This window comes from Toxotes jaculatrix, chromosome 1 (genome assembly GCF_017976425.1).
Source record: "Toxotes jaculatrix isolate fToxJac2 chromosome 1, fToxJac2.pri, whole genome shotgun sequence".
NCBI lineage: Eukaryota > Metazoa > Chordata > Actinopteri > Toxotidae > Toxotes > Toxotes jaculatrix.
Window position 1 is genome coordinate 8,505,270 of NC_054394.1, and position 16,255 is coordinate 8,521,524.

The 16,255-nt window shown below is 42.1% G+C and overlaps 2 protein-coding genes across 5 annotated transcripts in view; one reads left to right on the forward strand and one right to left on the reverse strand.

The window, feature by feature from the left end:
* The window catches only part of adcy7 (adenylate cyclase 7), a 53,040-nt gene extending 50,631 nt beyond the window's left edge, over positions 1 to 2,409 (forward strand). For all 4 annotated transcript variants that reach the window (XM_041039945.1, XM_041039936.1, XM_041039963.1 and 1 more), the window contains 2 exons: positions 1,130 to 1,254; positions 1,837 to 2,409. In XM_041039945.1, coding sequence (XP_040895879.1) covers positions 1,130 to 1,254; positions 1,837 to 1,983 — 272 coding nt within the window. In that variant the 3' untranslated portion in view covers positions 1,984 to 2,409. The remainder of the gene's footprint in view (positions 1 to 1,129; positions 1,255 to 1,836) is intronic.
* An 826-nt stretch (positions 2,410 to 3,235) lies between these two features.
* Positions 3,236 to 11,658, reverse strand: brd7 (bromodomain containing 7). The gene is made up of 17 exons (XM_041039989.1): positions 11,555 to 11,658; positions 10,981 to 11,174; positions 10,792 to 10,885; positions 10,645 to 10,702; positions 10,331 to 10,475; positions 10,062 to 10,172; positions 9,322 to 9,491; positions 8,308 to 8,422; positions 7,926 to 8,001; positions 7,671 to 7,778; positions 7,432 to 7,567; positions 6,177 to 6,288; positions 5,994 to 6,038; positions 5,158 to 5,245; positions 4,345 to 4,488; positions 3,511 to 3,651; positions 3,236 to 3,415 (listed from the first exon to the last, which is right to left on the reverse strand). The coding sequence occupies exons 1-17, from the start codon at positions 11,601 to 11,603 to the stop codon at positions 3,342 to 3,344; spliced, it is 1,860 nt and encodes a 619-aa protein (XP_040895923.1). The 5' UTR covers positions 11,604 to 11,658; the 3' UTR covers positions 3,236 to 3,341.
* Positions 11,659 to 16,255: the final 4,597 nt, after the last annotated feature.

A 16,255-nucleotide genomic window follows, 5' to 3' on the forward strand; every position in this document is an offset into this window, starting at 1 on the left:
ATGATTGGCATTAATGCGGCGTTCTTGGAATGAGAGAAGCAGCATTCACTAACGCTCCATTATTAGTCTGTTACAGTCGCAGGTCTGCACTGAAGGTTCAGCCATCTTATCAGAGTGAACCCAGCGTTATAAGCTAATGTGCTGTAACCTTTTACTGAGGTTTATAGTGTCTGCTTTGTGGTCGCTCTTAATGCTGAGGAGAAATTACTGTGGTGAACTTCAGTACATCAAATAATATAGAAAGTAAATGCTACACTCAAACCAAGAGACAGAGACCGTTTGAGAGAAACCTCTGTCTGTTGTGTCTGCAGTACTGATGCAGTTATTCCCAGACAGCTGATTCTGAGCAGACGTCTTGGGTAAAAAGTTTTGGTTAAAACATTTACATTTCTTTAGAGATAAAAACTTACATAAGACATAAACACTGAAATGTCAGGCTGAGTGGTGCAAACCTTCTTTAACAGACTGCTGTCCCTACCAGCAGCTGTGTCTGAACACCTTGTAGCTTTGAAACAAAATACAAAAATGTCTACTCTTGAAATATATGTTTAATAAAAAGCAATTAAAGGGTTTGACCTTTTCTTTAACCAGTGACTCTGAGTGGACTCTTTGATGTTGGGAGATTTAGCAAAATTGTGTTTTCTTTTTGTTTCTCTTTACTTTTTATTATTAGACATTTTTTTATTCTATTTGGTCAAAAACAGGTAACCAAAAAAAAAAAAAAAAGTTGTCCAAACCTTTTTTCCCCAATGAGGCACTATTTCAGTGTGCCTTCCATAAAACACAACATTTCTTTTACTGGATAATGTCCTTGACAAAAATGAAAATGCAAACCAGCAGCATTGTAGTAATGAATGAAAATGTTTTTCATTATGTTTTTCAGTCTGACTAACATTTTACCTTTTCATGGAACATCTCCAGCTCTCTGCCCTCTGAGCGAGTGTGCAGCCTCAGATCTGGAGATGGATGAATCTCATTTGCCATCTCAAACGTTATTTTTCCTCCTGTTTTACCTCTGCATGTTGCATTGCTCTGTAAATTCTGCACATGTACCGTACATTACAGTGTTTACCGTAAGATACAGAATTTAATTTTGGATCATGTGCCTTTGGCCATTTTTTTTCCACAGGCATTAATCATGGCCCGGTGATAGCTGGAGTGATCGGGGCAAGGAAACCTCAGTATGACATTTGGGGCAACACGGTCAATGTAGCCAGCAGAATGGAGAGCACCGGGGAGCTCGGAAAGATCCAGGTACATTCAGCACAGTCCCACGAAGGCAAACGGCAGCATTTCATTTGGTGTTCTTAAAGGTCAAATGGCTTCTCACATAGTCACAGCTCCTGAGCTTTGTATTGCAAATCTCTACACAATTGTGGCTGGATTTGCAAAGATCCAATTTCTGACTCTGGCCCAGATTTGATTTTCTTTATACAGATTAACTGTGACAGGAAAAACAATCCCCATCCTCAGCCAGTCATGAGAACTTCTCATGAGATCAACATTTTATTTGCTTCTCGTCTTCTACTGCATTTATTTTATTGCTGTGTGTCACATTGACTTGTGGGTTCAGAGTAATTCATGCTTTATCTTGAGAAACTGCTTGAATTGCCACTACCACAGCTACGGTGCAGCGCTGTCATAATGAAGGTGTAAACTGGGACATGTATGCATTAAGAAAAGTCAGGTGTTATTTGGGAGTTTTATGATGAAATTGCAAAGTCTGTAACTATTTAACAACATGCAAAAAAAAAAAAAAAAACATATACATTTGCTGTTTAAATTGGACTTTTCTTAGCTGCAGTTATGCTTTACTTGTTTTGTGTCCACTTCTAGGTAACAGAGGAAACGTCCAAAGTACTGCAGAAGCTGGGCTACTCGTGCGAGTGTCGAGGATTTATCAACGTTAAGGGCAAAGGGGAGCTAAAAACCTTCTTTGTGTGCACCGACATGAGCAAGCAGCAAGGTATGGGGCTGAGCTGAGGCCAGGCTGCCACGGTCAACAGAACTGGAGACAGACTCATACACACAAGTCAAAGAGTTTACAAAGTCCTGCACGCCACAGGTGTTGAGACCTGTAACCCAACTGTAATACAGCTGTGTTCCTGTGATGTTGCTGAACGAAAATACTGAGGCGTATTAGAGATTTAAAGGAACTGCCGCCGTGCTGTGTGGTGGATGTGACATTGAACACTCTCTGCCCTGGGACGTGGCAGTCATGGTCGGGAGACGGTCAGTATGTACAATCACTGTCTTTTTCTATTCACAAACACATTTACATCCAGTGATCAGCGACTTTTGTACTGATCACTGGTGTGTTGTCTTTTTTTGTTGTTGTCTTTAACTTAGATGTTGTTTGTGAAAGAAAAAAAAAAAGTATATTGTACGAAGCCAAATACAGTTGCTTAATTTTTTGAAGACCTCTTTGGTCCTTTAAAAACAAAACAATGGATTCTGTTTGGATCATAATGTGAAACCCATCTGGTTTTCCTGTTGGAGAAGGGACGGACACAGTGTTCTGTTACTGTGTAATGAGCACAACATATGTGAGGTGGTTAGACGGAGCTGTTTCAATGTCAGAAACAGGCTATACGGTAGATAAAGATATCAAAAACTCTTTCTTTTTCCTTTCTGCAAGACATATTCACATAAGAAATAGTAGTAAGTTTTCCTTTCTGGCCAAGCTGCAACTCCCGAGGTTACTGTATCCTGAGCACCTTTCATTTCCCCATAAATTTAGGTTTATGTGACCTGTTTGGCCTGAGTAACATATATGACGAGATACCTGCTGCGTTTCAGGAGGTAAACAAATCCATGTGCTCTATGTGCGCCATTTGTTTTTAGTGTTTATTCTTGCTCAGATAAGAAATCCGATTTTCAGTGTCTTTTGCTGCCTGTCTGCATATATGCTGCAACGCGGGAAACCTGTGACGCTCTCTTCAGTGTCCTTAGTCTGTGTGATCCCACAACCTGTCTGCTGTGAGCGTTTCCCTGGCTCTAGCTCAGATGATCGCCTGATCTGGATCGCTGTGTGTGCCTCTGAAAACTTGATTTGTCTCGTGGCCTTACCTTTTGAGACCATCACCTTGTCTGTAACTGTGGTTACATGATGATAACATATTGGCCTTTATGTGAACAAATGTGACATTGGATTTTGTACAGTTATACAATATAATAAATGTTTTCCTAAGGCCGTGCTTTGCCATGCAATATTTCTCAGGAGCCAAGGTTTCTACATTTAAAAAAAAGTGGTTTATTGATTGAAATGCATACAAATGTCACAAAAAGCACCTCTTTGTACAAAACTTAAGTTATTCAACTGAAGGAGAGTAGCTGAAATTTCATTTTACAGTGACAACCGGAACCGCATCTTGACAAGTGGGCAAGGTCTCCATTGGTTCAGCCATCTCCTGCACTGAAAACATTGAAAAGTATAATATAAGTTAAGGCTGAGGCCTGTGCCCAACAGGTTATATGCAGGCAGAGGTGACCATCATCAGGTGTTTTTACCTGTGGTGAGGTCTATGAAGGGCTCAGGTGGTTCTGGAGGTGCGGCGATGCCCATGGCCTTCCTGATGCCGTAGATGCTGCTGACATCACACGGGGCCACTTGGGAGGTCAGGTCGGCCAGGTTCCCCGTCACCTTCTCAGCTGTAAAGACAGGATAAAGAACATCATCAAGGCAAAGAGAAATTATATAAAACTTTGTGTTATATATGTTGTAAGCCAGAACATTTTCCCACGTCAAGTTCTGCGTCCTGTTAAAGGAGCAGGTCGACATTTCGGTTAATGCATTTGTTTTTATTTTTTGCTGAAAGTTAGATGAGAAGGTTAATACCACTCGTACATATAGCCTGAGCTAGCAACCTGTCAGCTTTTTTCACATAAACTCTGAAACAGTTAGTCTCTAAAGCCCTCTAGTTAACATGTTGTATCTGTTTACAGAATACATAACCGAGGTGTAAAGTGACAGGCGATGGCTTTATGGGGGTTAAAAACGTCTTTGCACTGATTAAACAAACGTGATCAAACACGTTCATTGGTGAGGTTTACAGGGTGATTTTGTTAGCTCTGGACAGGGACAGAGCTAGCTGTTCACCGTTTTCCAGTCTTTGTGCTAAGCTAGGCTAACCTTGCTAGCTAGCTACATATTTACCAAAGCGTGTGAGTTTGAGAGAGGAAAGGACAAAACACTGTGAATTCTTGTCTGAGGCTGAAGGACAAATCACATCTGTGTCGGGTGGACGCTAAAGAGGTAAAGGGGGTGCTGTTAGAGGTCCACAGCTGGAGGGTTAGAGGCTTCAGGGGAGGAACAAAGGGGGTCCTGCACTGAGAGGCTCTTACCCAGCTCCAGCTCCTTGGCAGTCGGGGCCAGCAAGCAGATCATGTTAGGAGGCTGTTTGGCGCTCAGACGCTCCTTCTGTGCTTCCTGCAAGTTGCGCAGCAGCTTTGTAGTCTCATCCAGTTTCTGCTGGAAGAGCAGGGCCCCTGTGACAGACAGGGGAGGTGGGGGAGACACAGAAAACACACACACAGTTAATGCTTCCTCTGGGTTCCTCCACTTACCTTGTGTTAACCCCTCTTGTCTTTGGTTACACAAATTAAACACAATGGATCCGTTCTTTATAAATCCTGATATGGACACTTCAGTCTTTCAGTTACAGCCTGAGCCTCAGTCTAGCTGCTGTGGAAGGGGGCTGCTTTTTATTTTTGTTGTTTGTTTTGAATTGCTTCAATGGCAACAGCCCTTAGAGTGTAATTTCTTTACTCCACACTCCTCTGAGACAGAGATAAAGCCGTCAGGGCTGAGCAGATGTGGGTAAGTAATTATTTAATTGCCAATTATTTCATAATTTAAGGGAAGTGTTCTTTAACTGTCGTCAGTAAAGAAACTTTCTCCGTTTTAGCTTCTTTAAAGTGAGAATATGCTCTTTTTTCTCTGTTTTAGATCTGTAAATTTTGGTTTTGTGCCGTTGATTGGAAGATGTAATGCTCTGACCCTCAACAAGGAATGGAAGATGTGGAGACAAAAAGAGGGAATACTGTGCTACACACACGAAGGTGATTGACAACCAAAGCATTGATACGTGAACTGGAAATAATTGTTTTTTTCATCCCTGAATCTAACACGAACTACGTGAGTCAGAAAAGTTTTACCTCCAGAGAGCTCGTCAGCCATCTGCAGGCCTGCAGCGGCGCGCAGGGACTCGAGCCTGCTCCAGCTGGATGCTTCGGGTTCAGCCACCTACGAGAGACGGAGAGGAAACAACGTCTTTAGTCAGGTTAGAAAAATGCATTTCTCACTAGACAGCTGACGCTTCACAGGAACATCCAGGCCCTTTGAAGCCTCTTTAGTCTCACTGCTACTTTGCTCCAAAAAAACAAAAAACAAAGCTTCAACACCCGAGCAGCGGATGAGAATAAACTGGAAAGCAGCCAAGAACAGCAAACAGCCAGGACAGAGGGTCGCTGTGTGCCTGATGGAGGGGCCTGTGCTTCGGTTTCCTCCGCTGCTCTGAGGAGCGATTCAGCCGCGCAGCCAGCGGGCACTGAAAGAAAACACGGGCCTCTCCAAATTCTCCAGCAACGGACCTTTAGCGTGTAGCACCGCTGTGTTTGGAAGGGAAATGTTCTTTCCATGCCTGGATGGATCAAAGCTAAAAGCAAGGCCCCTGCTATGTTGACACAGCTGGTTGATGCGGCAACCATCTGCAGGGGCCATCTATACCCACAAAATGAAATGAACTATGAAGAACACGTGCGTTGCAACCAATGACGGCACAGAGGGAGCCGCTCATCCAAACATCACATCAAACGCTGATGAGGGTGAATGGCTCCGGTTTTGTGTTACACAGCACAAACTCGCTGTCCATTTCCACTTGCACTGAACGGTGGAGGAAGACAATGTACAGAAGCTGTTTATCACTGGGGACACGACAGGTTTTTGTTTTTTAATATGTGTGATTCATCTCCAGATTAGTAAAATCTCTTACCTCACTGCATTCGCTGTCCTCTTGTGTATTTGCTGGCTGCTCCATCTGTTGTGGAGGCAGAAATGAGAGAAAATAAAACATTCAGTAAAACTAAACCAGTACATTGAGACTTTTTTTTTCATCTAGTGCTTTTAAACTCAGCCGTGAACATGGATCAGTGGAGATATCGCAGAAACTGCTTACTGGCTCCGTCTCCTTCAGGGTCTTTGAATGCTCTCCGTTCGTCACTGCATCCAGAAGATTGTCTGCCAGTTTGTATATGTACTCATCTGATTTGGCCACAAACTCTGACAGGCTGCCAAACACACACACACACACACACACACACACACACACACACACACACACACACACACACACACACACACACACACACACTTACAGTGACTGTTTACAAAGAAGCAACAGGGTAAAAATCAGAATGACTTTGTTGGCTGTGAATAACGGGAAGTCAATATCGACACTGCTGACACTTGCTGAAACTCCTACACACTCTAAGACAGAGACATATGCTCCTGACAATAATTACACATTTTCGTACATCTGTGAGAAACAAAGGGCCGTTGTTCTTTACTGTGAAGAGAAGTTAAGGACTGAACAGATGACACAAGAGACAACGACCAAACAGTTCCTGTCACAGTGATTCAACACTGTTCTTTCACAACAGTCTAAAGCTGAAAACACAAACAGCAGCGTGTCTCTCAAGAGATGTTAGCTGACATCTTCACACACAAAAAGGCACAATAAGTATTTATTCTCTTTACAAAACGCAGTAACATCCAGTCACCTTCAATCTTTAATCTTTAGCACAGACCATGCAAAGCCTTAAAAGTAATCAATAAAATTCTTGGTGGTGACATTTAGGATCCCCAAACGTTTATTTTAAAAATAAATGTTATTAATGTTAAATGTTTATTTATATTAAATAAAAAAAGACATGAAATAAATATGTTAATAAATTGTGTAACATGTAAAAATGAACCAGCATTTGTGAAATAACTGAAAAACTCAGTTCACCATTATGCCCTTTTTATTTCATAATTTAATTTTTCATGTATTTTTCACACTGAGGTGCTGTCCCTGCCCTTATAATTCACAATAAAAAACACTTTTATTATGAATTATTATGAATATTATTATTATGAAACTGACAATGAAACCACAGTTCAGTTGATTTTTAGACATTTCTCATACTGCGTCACAAATGACTGGTTCATTCATGTGATTATTTCAGAATTATTTATTTATTTATTCAGTGTGGAACAGTCTGGATCTCCACAGGTACAGGTACAGTGTGTGCCCTGCTGACCTGCTCCAGACTGAGGAAACTCAGTGAAAAAGAGAAACATCTGGAAAGTAATCAGCCAGGAATGCCTCAAGTGACGTTTTCTCTAAATGCCACCGAGCTCGAGTGCGTTCGCGGTCATAGTGTACATACCTGTCTGAACCCTGCAGACTGGACTCCTCTCCATAGAAAGAGTAGATAAGGTCAGAATCCTCCTTGCTGACGTTAGCGAAGCTGGAGTCGTAGGTGGGTGCGTAGGAGGTGAACGGCCCGTAGTTCATGTAGGACACTGCGGAAAATGTTTTACGTACAAGTCGGGTCGTTATTGCTGGTGTACACTGAGAGATCTGATGTTAGGTCTCTTAACACATCAAGTCATCACAGTAGAGTACCTGGAGTAATCCTGTTCCTCTTGTCCTCCCTGAAGCCCTGCAAGGTGTTCACACCACTCTGCAGCCGGGTGGACATCATGCCCAGTTTCACAGGACAGTAACCAGCATCTGGAACAGGAAACGCGAATATTTAATAAATTTAAAGTCTCTCAATAAGCACCATCAAAAAATGTTTTACTTACCGATGGTGAAAAAAAAAAACCTTTCATTAAATTACATTTAAGTTCTAGAGCTTTATTAGAGACCTGTACGAACCTCCTGCTGATGGATCTGCTGGGTTGAGGATGGCCAAAGTGGTGGAGCCATCAGACTTCCGCCTCGCAAACTCCAACTACACAACAAATACATTTTGACCGGTGCTTAATGGCAGGAAACAGATGAAAAAATAAATAACTGACTGTGTTGTGGTTGAACATGAGGATGGACACAAGGAATATTAGACAAATAACCATCAGTGATCGACCAACACGACCACAGAGAAGCCTCGTTTTAAGAGGCAGAATGGTCGAAAATAATAATCTGAAGGTCTTACAATTAGCTACTTTCTTTTTATGCCACCATTTTGAAAGATTCATACTTTTATTAGTGAATGTCTATATAACCTAAAAGAAAAAAATCTTTCGCCCTGCTGTCTCACATCACACTGCAGCACTCTGTTGGACAGCTTTCCTCCAGACTCCTCGATGACCTTGCGGATTTCCTCCAGCTCTTTCTCTGCCTTTGCTGCTTCGTCCTTGGAGTCCTTGTCCTGTCTGCACATGAAGCACAAATTGAAAGATGGCGGATGAGACACTTTGACCATGAATGAAAAGATTTTTTTTCCTCTTTGTGGCAAGAATTAAAAGCGTACGCCCAGCGACGAAATGCTGCAGGGATTAAATCTGCATGAACTCTTCATGAAAAACCCATGTTTGCCTTTCATTCCTCAGATAATCTACCTGTTAGCATTTTACTGACGTCAATAAGCACCGTCAAGATTTCATACACTCAGTCTTCTTTTGAAAGATAAATAAGTAGCAAGCAGCTGAAGGACAATCAGCACAGTGAAGGTGTTTCTTAGGCTGTTCCTCTGACAGTGAGTCATAACTAACGTGAATTTAAGTGTCATGTCCTGTTACATCACTGGGAAACAACACGCTGATTTCGAAGATGCACAGCCATGAGAGAAAACAAGACCCAGCATGCTGCGAGGCATTCCTCGCATTCTCAGCCTCCAGCTTCACAGTGGAAAACGGATTTACTTTAGTGTCCGAAGAAAACCGTTTCAGTCAACATGCTGGCTGATTAGATATCTCAGCGCTTCATGTGCTGACATGTCAACGACAATTCCACATTTTACTTTGCTATTTTATTAGATTTTTTTAAGATCTGAGAAAGTGGCAAGAAAGCTGGTAACTGTAGTTAGACAAACCGTTTTGTTTTTAAAAATCATATCCTCTTTAGTTCAAGACTGGGGACAAAGTGGCATGTCTTTAAGAGATCTCTGAGATCTCACAAATCTTCAGCAGATGTTAGAATAATGTTTATGTACTGAGGGCTAAGCCATGATCATTATTTCAGTCCTCATGTTGTAATCTGGACCCTCATTGTTTCAGAGCAGTTATGCTTAAGAAACAGGTGTTACATGTGTAAAGTCAGCAGGTTAAAGGACCTGGGTGTGCTAGGTGCCTGGGAGCTCTCGCTCGTGTCTGCGGCTGTTGGTCCCTCTTTGTTCTGGTCCACGCTGGTGCTCCCTTGTTCCTCAGACTTCCCTGGTTGTTTGGCAGAAGGGTCGAGGCCAGACATAAACTCTATGCTCTGTTTCAAACTTTCCAGCCTCTCCTACAGAAAAGACAATAACAAGTGATTTATTTTTTCAGTTGGTATCAGGAAAGGAAGGTGAATAATCAGAAAAAGAAAACCTGCCTGATAAACCTGTTGGTTGTACTGATGGTGTAATTATTTTGGGAACAGTCTGAGGGTATCTGCTGCCCCCATCTGCTGCATCATTGCAAAAGCAAGAGGATGTAGTTTTGTTCCAGAGCTCCATACGAAGTTTAAAGCAAAAACAACACTGCTTCACTTTAAGAGCAAAGATTAAATAATGACATCTAGTGACGCATTAGATTCTGTGTTAGACGATGGGGAGTTTTACACAAACACACTCAATCTTGTTTTAAAGAAACAACGTATATTATTATTGTTGAAGGGTCTCCTTAACTTGAAGACATTTCACTCGCTTGATTTTAAAAGACACTAAATGTGGTGTGAAGACTCTATCGCCATACACTGATCACAGGATATTTAAAAAACTAGTTATCTAAAATCCCTTCGTGAATGACCTACTGGGAATAAATGAAAAATGTCTGAACAACAGCACAAACCTCTACAGCGGTGCAATTTCTTAAATACCTGGCTCAAGATCTTCATCCCAGAGTGTAACAGTTTCCGAGCAGCTTTATGGTAGATTGTCTCAGGTTTGTTGTAAATCATGGCATTTTCACACATAATCCTGAAATCCACCTGCATCAAAAACAAATAGCACGTCAAACGCTTGACAACAGGACAAAAAACAGCAATTGCAAATGAAAACATTTTCAGTGAATGTATCACTCTAGTGTAAGTCATAAACTTCATACCTACAGCGTACTAAGACCTTTGTGTGCAGTGCAGACACGTACCTTGAGTTCATCCAATGATTGGTAGCAGTCTTTCTTTACTCTGTCCTTCATTGTACTGAAGTCCATAGGACGCTTGATAATTGAGGAGTAGCCAGGAGCAATGAGGTCTGTCACCGGAAATGAGAAGAACGCACTGGGGTCTTTCCTGCAAACAAAATACAGACATGCAGTATTTAGTCACAGAGCCAGGAATACAGTAACACCACATGAACAACTGACGAATGGAGAAAGAGAGACAGAGAGGGTGGTGTCAGTTAATACTACAATGACCAACAATGCTCTTTTCTTATATTAATAATTGATCAATTCTGCACCTTTGAAGCTGCCTGATGAGCTGGTTCAAAGCTTCTTGCAGCGGAGTCTGTTCTTTCTCTGCAAGTAAAAAGGGTATTTAAAAAAAAAAAAAAGATAAAGAACAGTCTTGGTACAAAGACTCCAGAGAGGCTGAGATCTGAGACTACCTTCCAGTTTATCCAGCTCTGAGCGGATGGGAGTTCTGCTTTGCTCTCGGTCATCATCTCCATCAGCATCTTGTCCTTTCTTCTTTTTTGTCATCTAACATTACAAAACAAACATTACAACTACTCATTGCAAGAGACCAAACACCCTTGACTATCCCATCCTGCAGACAGGATGTTCAGTGGCGTTACCTTCTTCTTTCCTCTGTCATCCTCTGGAGACCCAAAGCTCCTCTCTTTATCCTTCTTCTTTTTCTTCTTCTTGTCTTTGGGTTTGTCGTAGTCCGCCGGCTGCTCGTCGTAAAATGTGTCCAGACTCGAGCTTCCCGCCGTCACCTCTTTTCCAGACACTTTTAACACCAGCTTCAGCGGTCTCTCTCCGTACTCTGCACACACCAAATCAACAGGGGCCGTTACAGAGCTAACAGTAGCTAACTCCAATGATAAGTGACAGGACCTAGAAACAATAGCCGCTAACAGCCAGTTAGCTTACACAGAAGGCGTTTTAGAGACGCTACAGCTAACGTTGTGTTGTATTCTTAAACCATTTTCAGACCGAGTTGTATGAACACGGACAGAAACAAGATGAAAATATACAGTTAAATTGGTCCTGTAGATTGTTTAGCAGTAAACTGGCTAACTAATCAGATGGCTAATTCTGTGCTAACACAGCTATCAAGCGCGAACCGGGAGATTCAAGCCTTTGTATTAAAATCTGTAAATAGTTAAAATGGATAAGTGCTTGGGCTATCTGCAAATGAAGTACCTTCGCATCCGTGTTTTTCGGACTTGTGCTTCTTGTGCTTCTTGCCCATTGTTTGTATTTTGACCAAGCACCGGCCGGTTGCTCTCTGATCTCTGCGGTGGCGGAAGCACTACAGAGGAATGCAGGCTTACAGCGCCACCTGCCGGGGAGGCGGTGAATACGCGGCATAACAGGACGAGCCTTCTCGCCGGTAGGGGGCGAAATAAGTTTAGGATTAAACTTCGACCAAAGACCAAGCAGTCCCTGCAAAACATGTACCCTGTGACTAGTATCTTTGTGATTGCTTTAACTGTCAGTCTGAGTTATGGACCATTTTATGAGAAAATATGACACTGATTTATAAGTATTTCAAAAGAGTTCGTCTCTGCAAGTTCAACAAACATCAGGGAGCCATGACAGTCACAAAGACCATCGTTCAATCCGTCATTTATTCAGCCAAGGAGCTCCTGTCAGCTCACCTGGGCCAGGTGAGTTCCTTATTCTGCACTCTCTGTTCGATAAGTAGAAATTTGGGGAACAACTCTAACACCAACGCATGCATGCACACATAAACACCATGGCTAATTAAACACTCTAATTATTTATTATCACACTTTAACAAAGTCGGGATGTTGGCAAGTGACATGATAAAAGACAGTCAAAATCAAAGCAGCAGAGACATCCTGGTTTTTAGTCCCTAGTGTATATCATGCTCCAAAATGCTGTATTTCCTACTTTTCCCATAGTGCATCTTAGTGGCTTCTTTTGTTTGACTTCTCCCAGATTTTAAGTGCCCACATTTTTTAAAATGCTCTGTCCAGATTGTAACATGCCTTCACTTGTAAATGTGAAAAGACCAAGACAACCCTGAAGACATCATCAGGGTTATTTTCTCAGGCTTTACTATTAACTTTATTTCAGAGTAACTGAAGACATTATACGCAGGTGGAATATATTCCTCATGATGAGTAAACTGAGCCTGTGTAAAATTGATGCAGTGCGCCTTTAACACACATTTGTGTTGTGACACTTGAGTTATTTTGGATGCCTGCTGTTTGAATTGCAAACCTTTTCAGTGGCTTACACAGGCTTGCACCGGGTGTCTTTTTACCATTTCACTTCACAAATGAATTAACTGAATCTCATTTAAAAAAAACCACACTAAGCTCCAAAGGAGGCAGGTAACACTTGGTTGTGGTTTGGCTTCACAGGACACTGTGCAGTCTGGAGCTTCTCTGCCTTGCAGAGCTGTCATGCTCCGTTAAATTGGCACATATTGTACCGGCTGATGAATGACAGATGTTTTATTCATAGAGGAAAGATAGTGTGCATTCTTTGAAGCACATTCCAAGTTTTATGAAGAGGGCAGGATGGGGGCAGAAGGTTTGAAAGGAATGAAGATTGACTGAATCCAGCATTTCAGCCATTCCTGCCGTCAGATGAAGAGGTGATTCTGAAGCTCTGTTGATGTTTGAGCCTCCTATCAAAGCAAACCCCGTCCCTAACAAATTACCTCCTGATCAGTGTCAGTAAATACCACCTCAGTACAATTTTTTACATACCTTTAGGCCAGCGGGACAGTGAAAACAGGCTGTAAACACAACATTGACTCACTCATCTTTTTTCTCTGTTATCAGTCTCCACTGGCTCCTGAAGGAAATATCTGGCTCTTTAAATGCTCCATTAGGTTCCTCAGCTAGGCATTAACTTTGTCTGTAATTCGGTTCATGCAGATAGTGTGAAATGGCAGTTTTTTTGCTACATCTGAGAGACGACTGATGGGAGCGGAGAGCCAAAACAGTACAGTTGTGGGCCAAACAACCAAAACAAAGAGCTGAGAGATGCTAAAACATTCAGTGAGCTGAGGGGAACAGCAGCGGAGGTTGATAATCCTCTGTGGGTTTGTCACTATGAGCGACCCCTTTCACGTTACGCAGTCATTTTCTCCTTTGTTGATGATTAGTGGAGCTTTAAAGCCGCTATAATTGATATTTTTGTAAGAGCGTATCAACAGATAATGGGAAAGGGTTTACTGATGAGACAAACCTATGGAGAATTATCACCTGTATCCAGTCGTCTTTACAAAGATTCATAGTGAGTTTCAGTTCATTGTTTACACACAAACACAAACTTTACTACTTTGGGTCATAGCACCATTTTCAGTTGCAGGAAGGAGCTGTTTACAGTGTAAAAGCACTAAAAAAACACTTTACACTGCCCACTACCTGCAGACAGACACAGTTTAATGAGTAGTCAGTGAACATAGTGGACCCAGATATTTCTCTCTGGTAGAGACCAAAAGAACAGAGCTAAAATGAGAATGAGAAATGAAAACACTGGGCTTACATTTGCCACATGACTCCAAATAAAAGTTTATGTTTCTCTGGAGCGGCTTGATTTGTAAATAAACAACTGTTTGTTTGTTGTATGGCCTTAAAAGGTGATGATATGTCAGTGTTAAGTTCACAGCTTATGTCCACCCCCAAGTGGCCAAAAAATGTGGATGTTTGACACTACAGCCTTTTGGCTCTGGAGCAAGAAATTTTCAGGAACTGTTCAACATGACTTTAAATTTATTAACTTCCATTTAGGCAGAGGAGCAAACCCTTACAGTAAAATATTATAAGCAAGTTCTTGTTTACAAGAAAGCAGAGCACAGTGGTCAAAGGCAGGGTGCCTCAGAGCTCTGCGTCTAGGGCCTGAGGAGGGGATGGGCGGGATGTGCCAGCCCTAGCCGGCCTGTGCAGCCCCAGAGAGGCCTTGGGATCCATCTGCTTCGTTCCAGCTGTGGAGCTGCATACACGTTGGAAGTCCATGGATTAAAAGGAGATCACTTACACCAAACGCAGCTAACAAATGGCAGATGTTGTGAAATTCATTATCCTCTGTCACAACAGAGGGGCTAAAGGGACCCAGAGACTGTTTCCACATGAAAGCGGCGTCCCGGCAGAACCATGGGAAACCGCTTCCCACTTTGCAGACTGGATGGAACTGGGATGTTTGGTCTCTCCACATATACACAACAAAATATAAACAGACATACAAAGACAGGCTTTGAACGGTTTATCTGTCTCGCACATGGTTCGACTGCACCAGCACTGGAGATAAAATGTGCTGTTTGGACTCCACTGAGGCAGAGCATTATGGCCATTTCCATTTTTAAGGTGCTGGAACAATCCAGTTTGAGTTGCTCCGAAATAAAGTGGAGTTGTGTTGTAAATTGTAGATTTGCCAGGTTGACCTTACAACATTTTTACATGCTGTTTATTTATCTATGCTGCTTCTTATCTTCTGTCATCACTTGCAAAGTTTATTAAAAAATAAACCTCACTTTGATTTGCTGTAACATTTAGTTCATAAACACAAAAATATCTTCTGCTTCCACATGAATATTTATAACATTGTTTGTCTGGGTTTTGTAGCTTTGACATTTGTGCTGTTTCTTGCTCTGTTCAAAAACTTGGATTTTAAAGTTGTATCAGTTCAAGTTACTCTGGGTAATTACATCAAGCTTAAAGCCTGTGACAAATGCAAATTAATAACTTCTCCCCTTATGGATAGATATGAGAATATGGCATGAAGTTTGGTCATAGAAGTATATTCTTTTCACTAGAAGTTGTCAGAGCGCTGCTCAGATATGACAGATGAAATGTTTGGGGTCATTACAACTGTCAACGCAGAACGGGTTTGAAGATGTAACCAGCCATCACAAGCAAGTCTGACACAAACATCAAAGAGGAGAAGCCAATCATTCTGCCTCAGTGTTTTTCTCCCGCCTGCCAGTCTGTCATGGCAACATCTTTCAGCATCAATCACTCATCCCTGTCAAAGCATTATGTGCATGGTATTTTTATCTGCAACCAAAACACTTTATGTGCGTGGCTTTGATTATCAATTTTTACAGCTCACCGCTGTCTCCATGATGTTCCAGTCCTGTGGTCCTCCTGACATCCCACCCAGGTCTATGGACGAACGCTAGGGCTCATCTTGTGCTGCAGTTACCCAGAAACGGCAAGTAGTTTGTTCTGTTCTTAAAAATTCACAAATCAGCCATGATTACTCCAGTGGTGATGTGATAAAGGTTCCCAGCCAGATTCATAAGCAGGACACCGTGGCTTCACTGTGACCTTATAGACCACTGAGCTAACAGGACGCCCTGCTGAAGTTATTTGAAGTTACTGAATGTGTTCTTATTAGCATCTGCTGTCTCCAATTGTTAGCCACAGTGTTCTCTGATCCAATTACTCTAATGTATATTTCATCGGGCTCGTGTAATGTTTTTGTGGTTTAACGTCACCCTCTGCTTTAAGGTATCTAATGTATTATTCTGTTTTTGAAAACTCCATTATAATGGAGAATGGATTTTTTTTAAGGAGGCTGGTCTGATGTGTGACTCTACTGGGGATACTTGTTGGGAGTTGTCTGTGTGTGTATTTTCCTGGAGCACACATATCAGGATGCTTACATGCAAGTGTGTGAGTGTGTGCATGTGTGACAGGACAGGCAAGGTAGTTGGAAGAGGAAGGGGGGGGGCGACCGCTGATTTCTGTCGATCTGAGCCTTTATTCTCCCCAAGCCTCTGAAGACAGTGGTCCTGGGGTGGGAAAAATACACAGGGGAGATGTGTTCAAAGCCTGCGAGCTTGGTGACGATCCTCTGTCAGATCCTTAGCTGTTTGAAAAGTTCATATAAACTGAAAGACTGCCGCTGGGAAATGGTCTT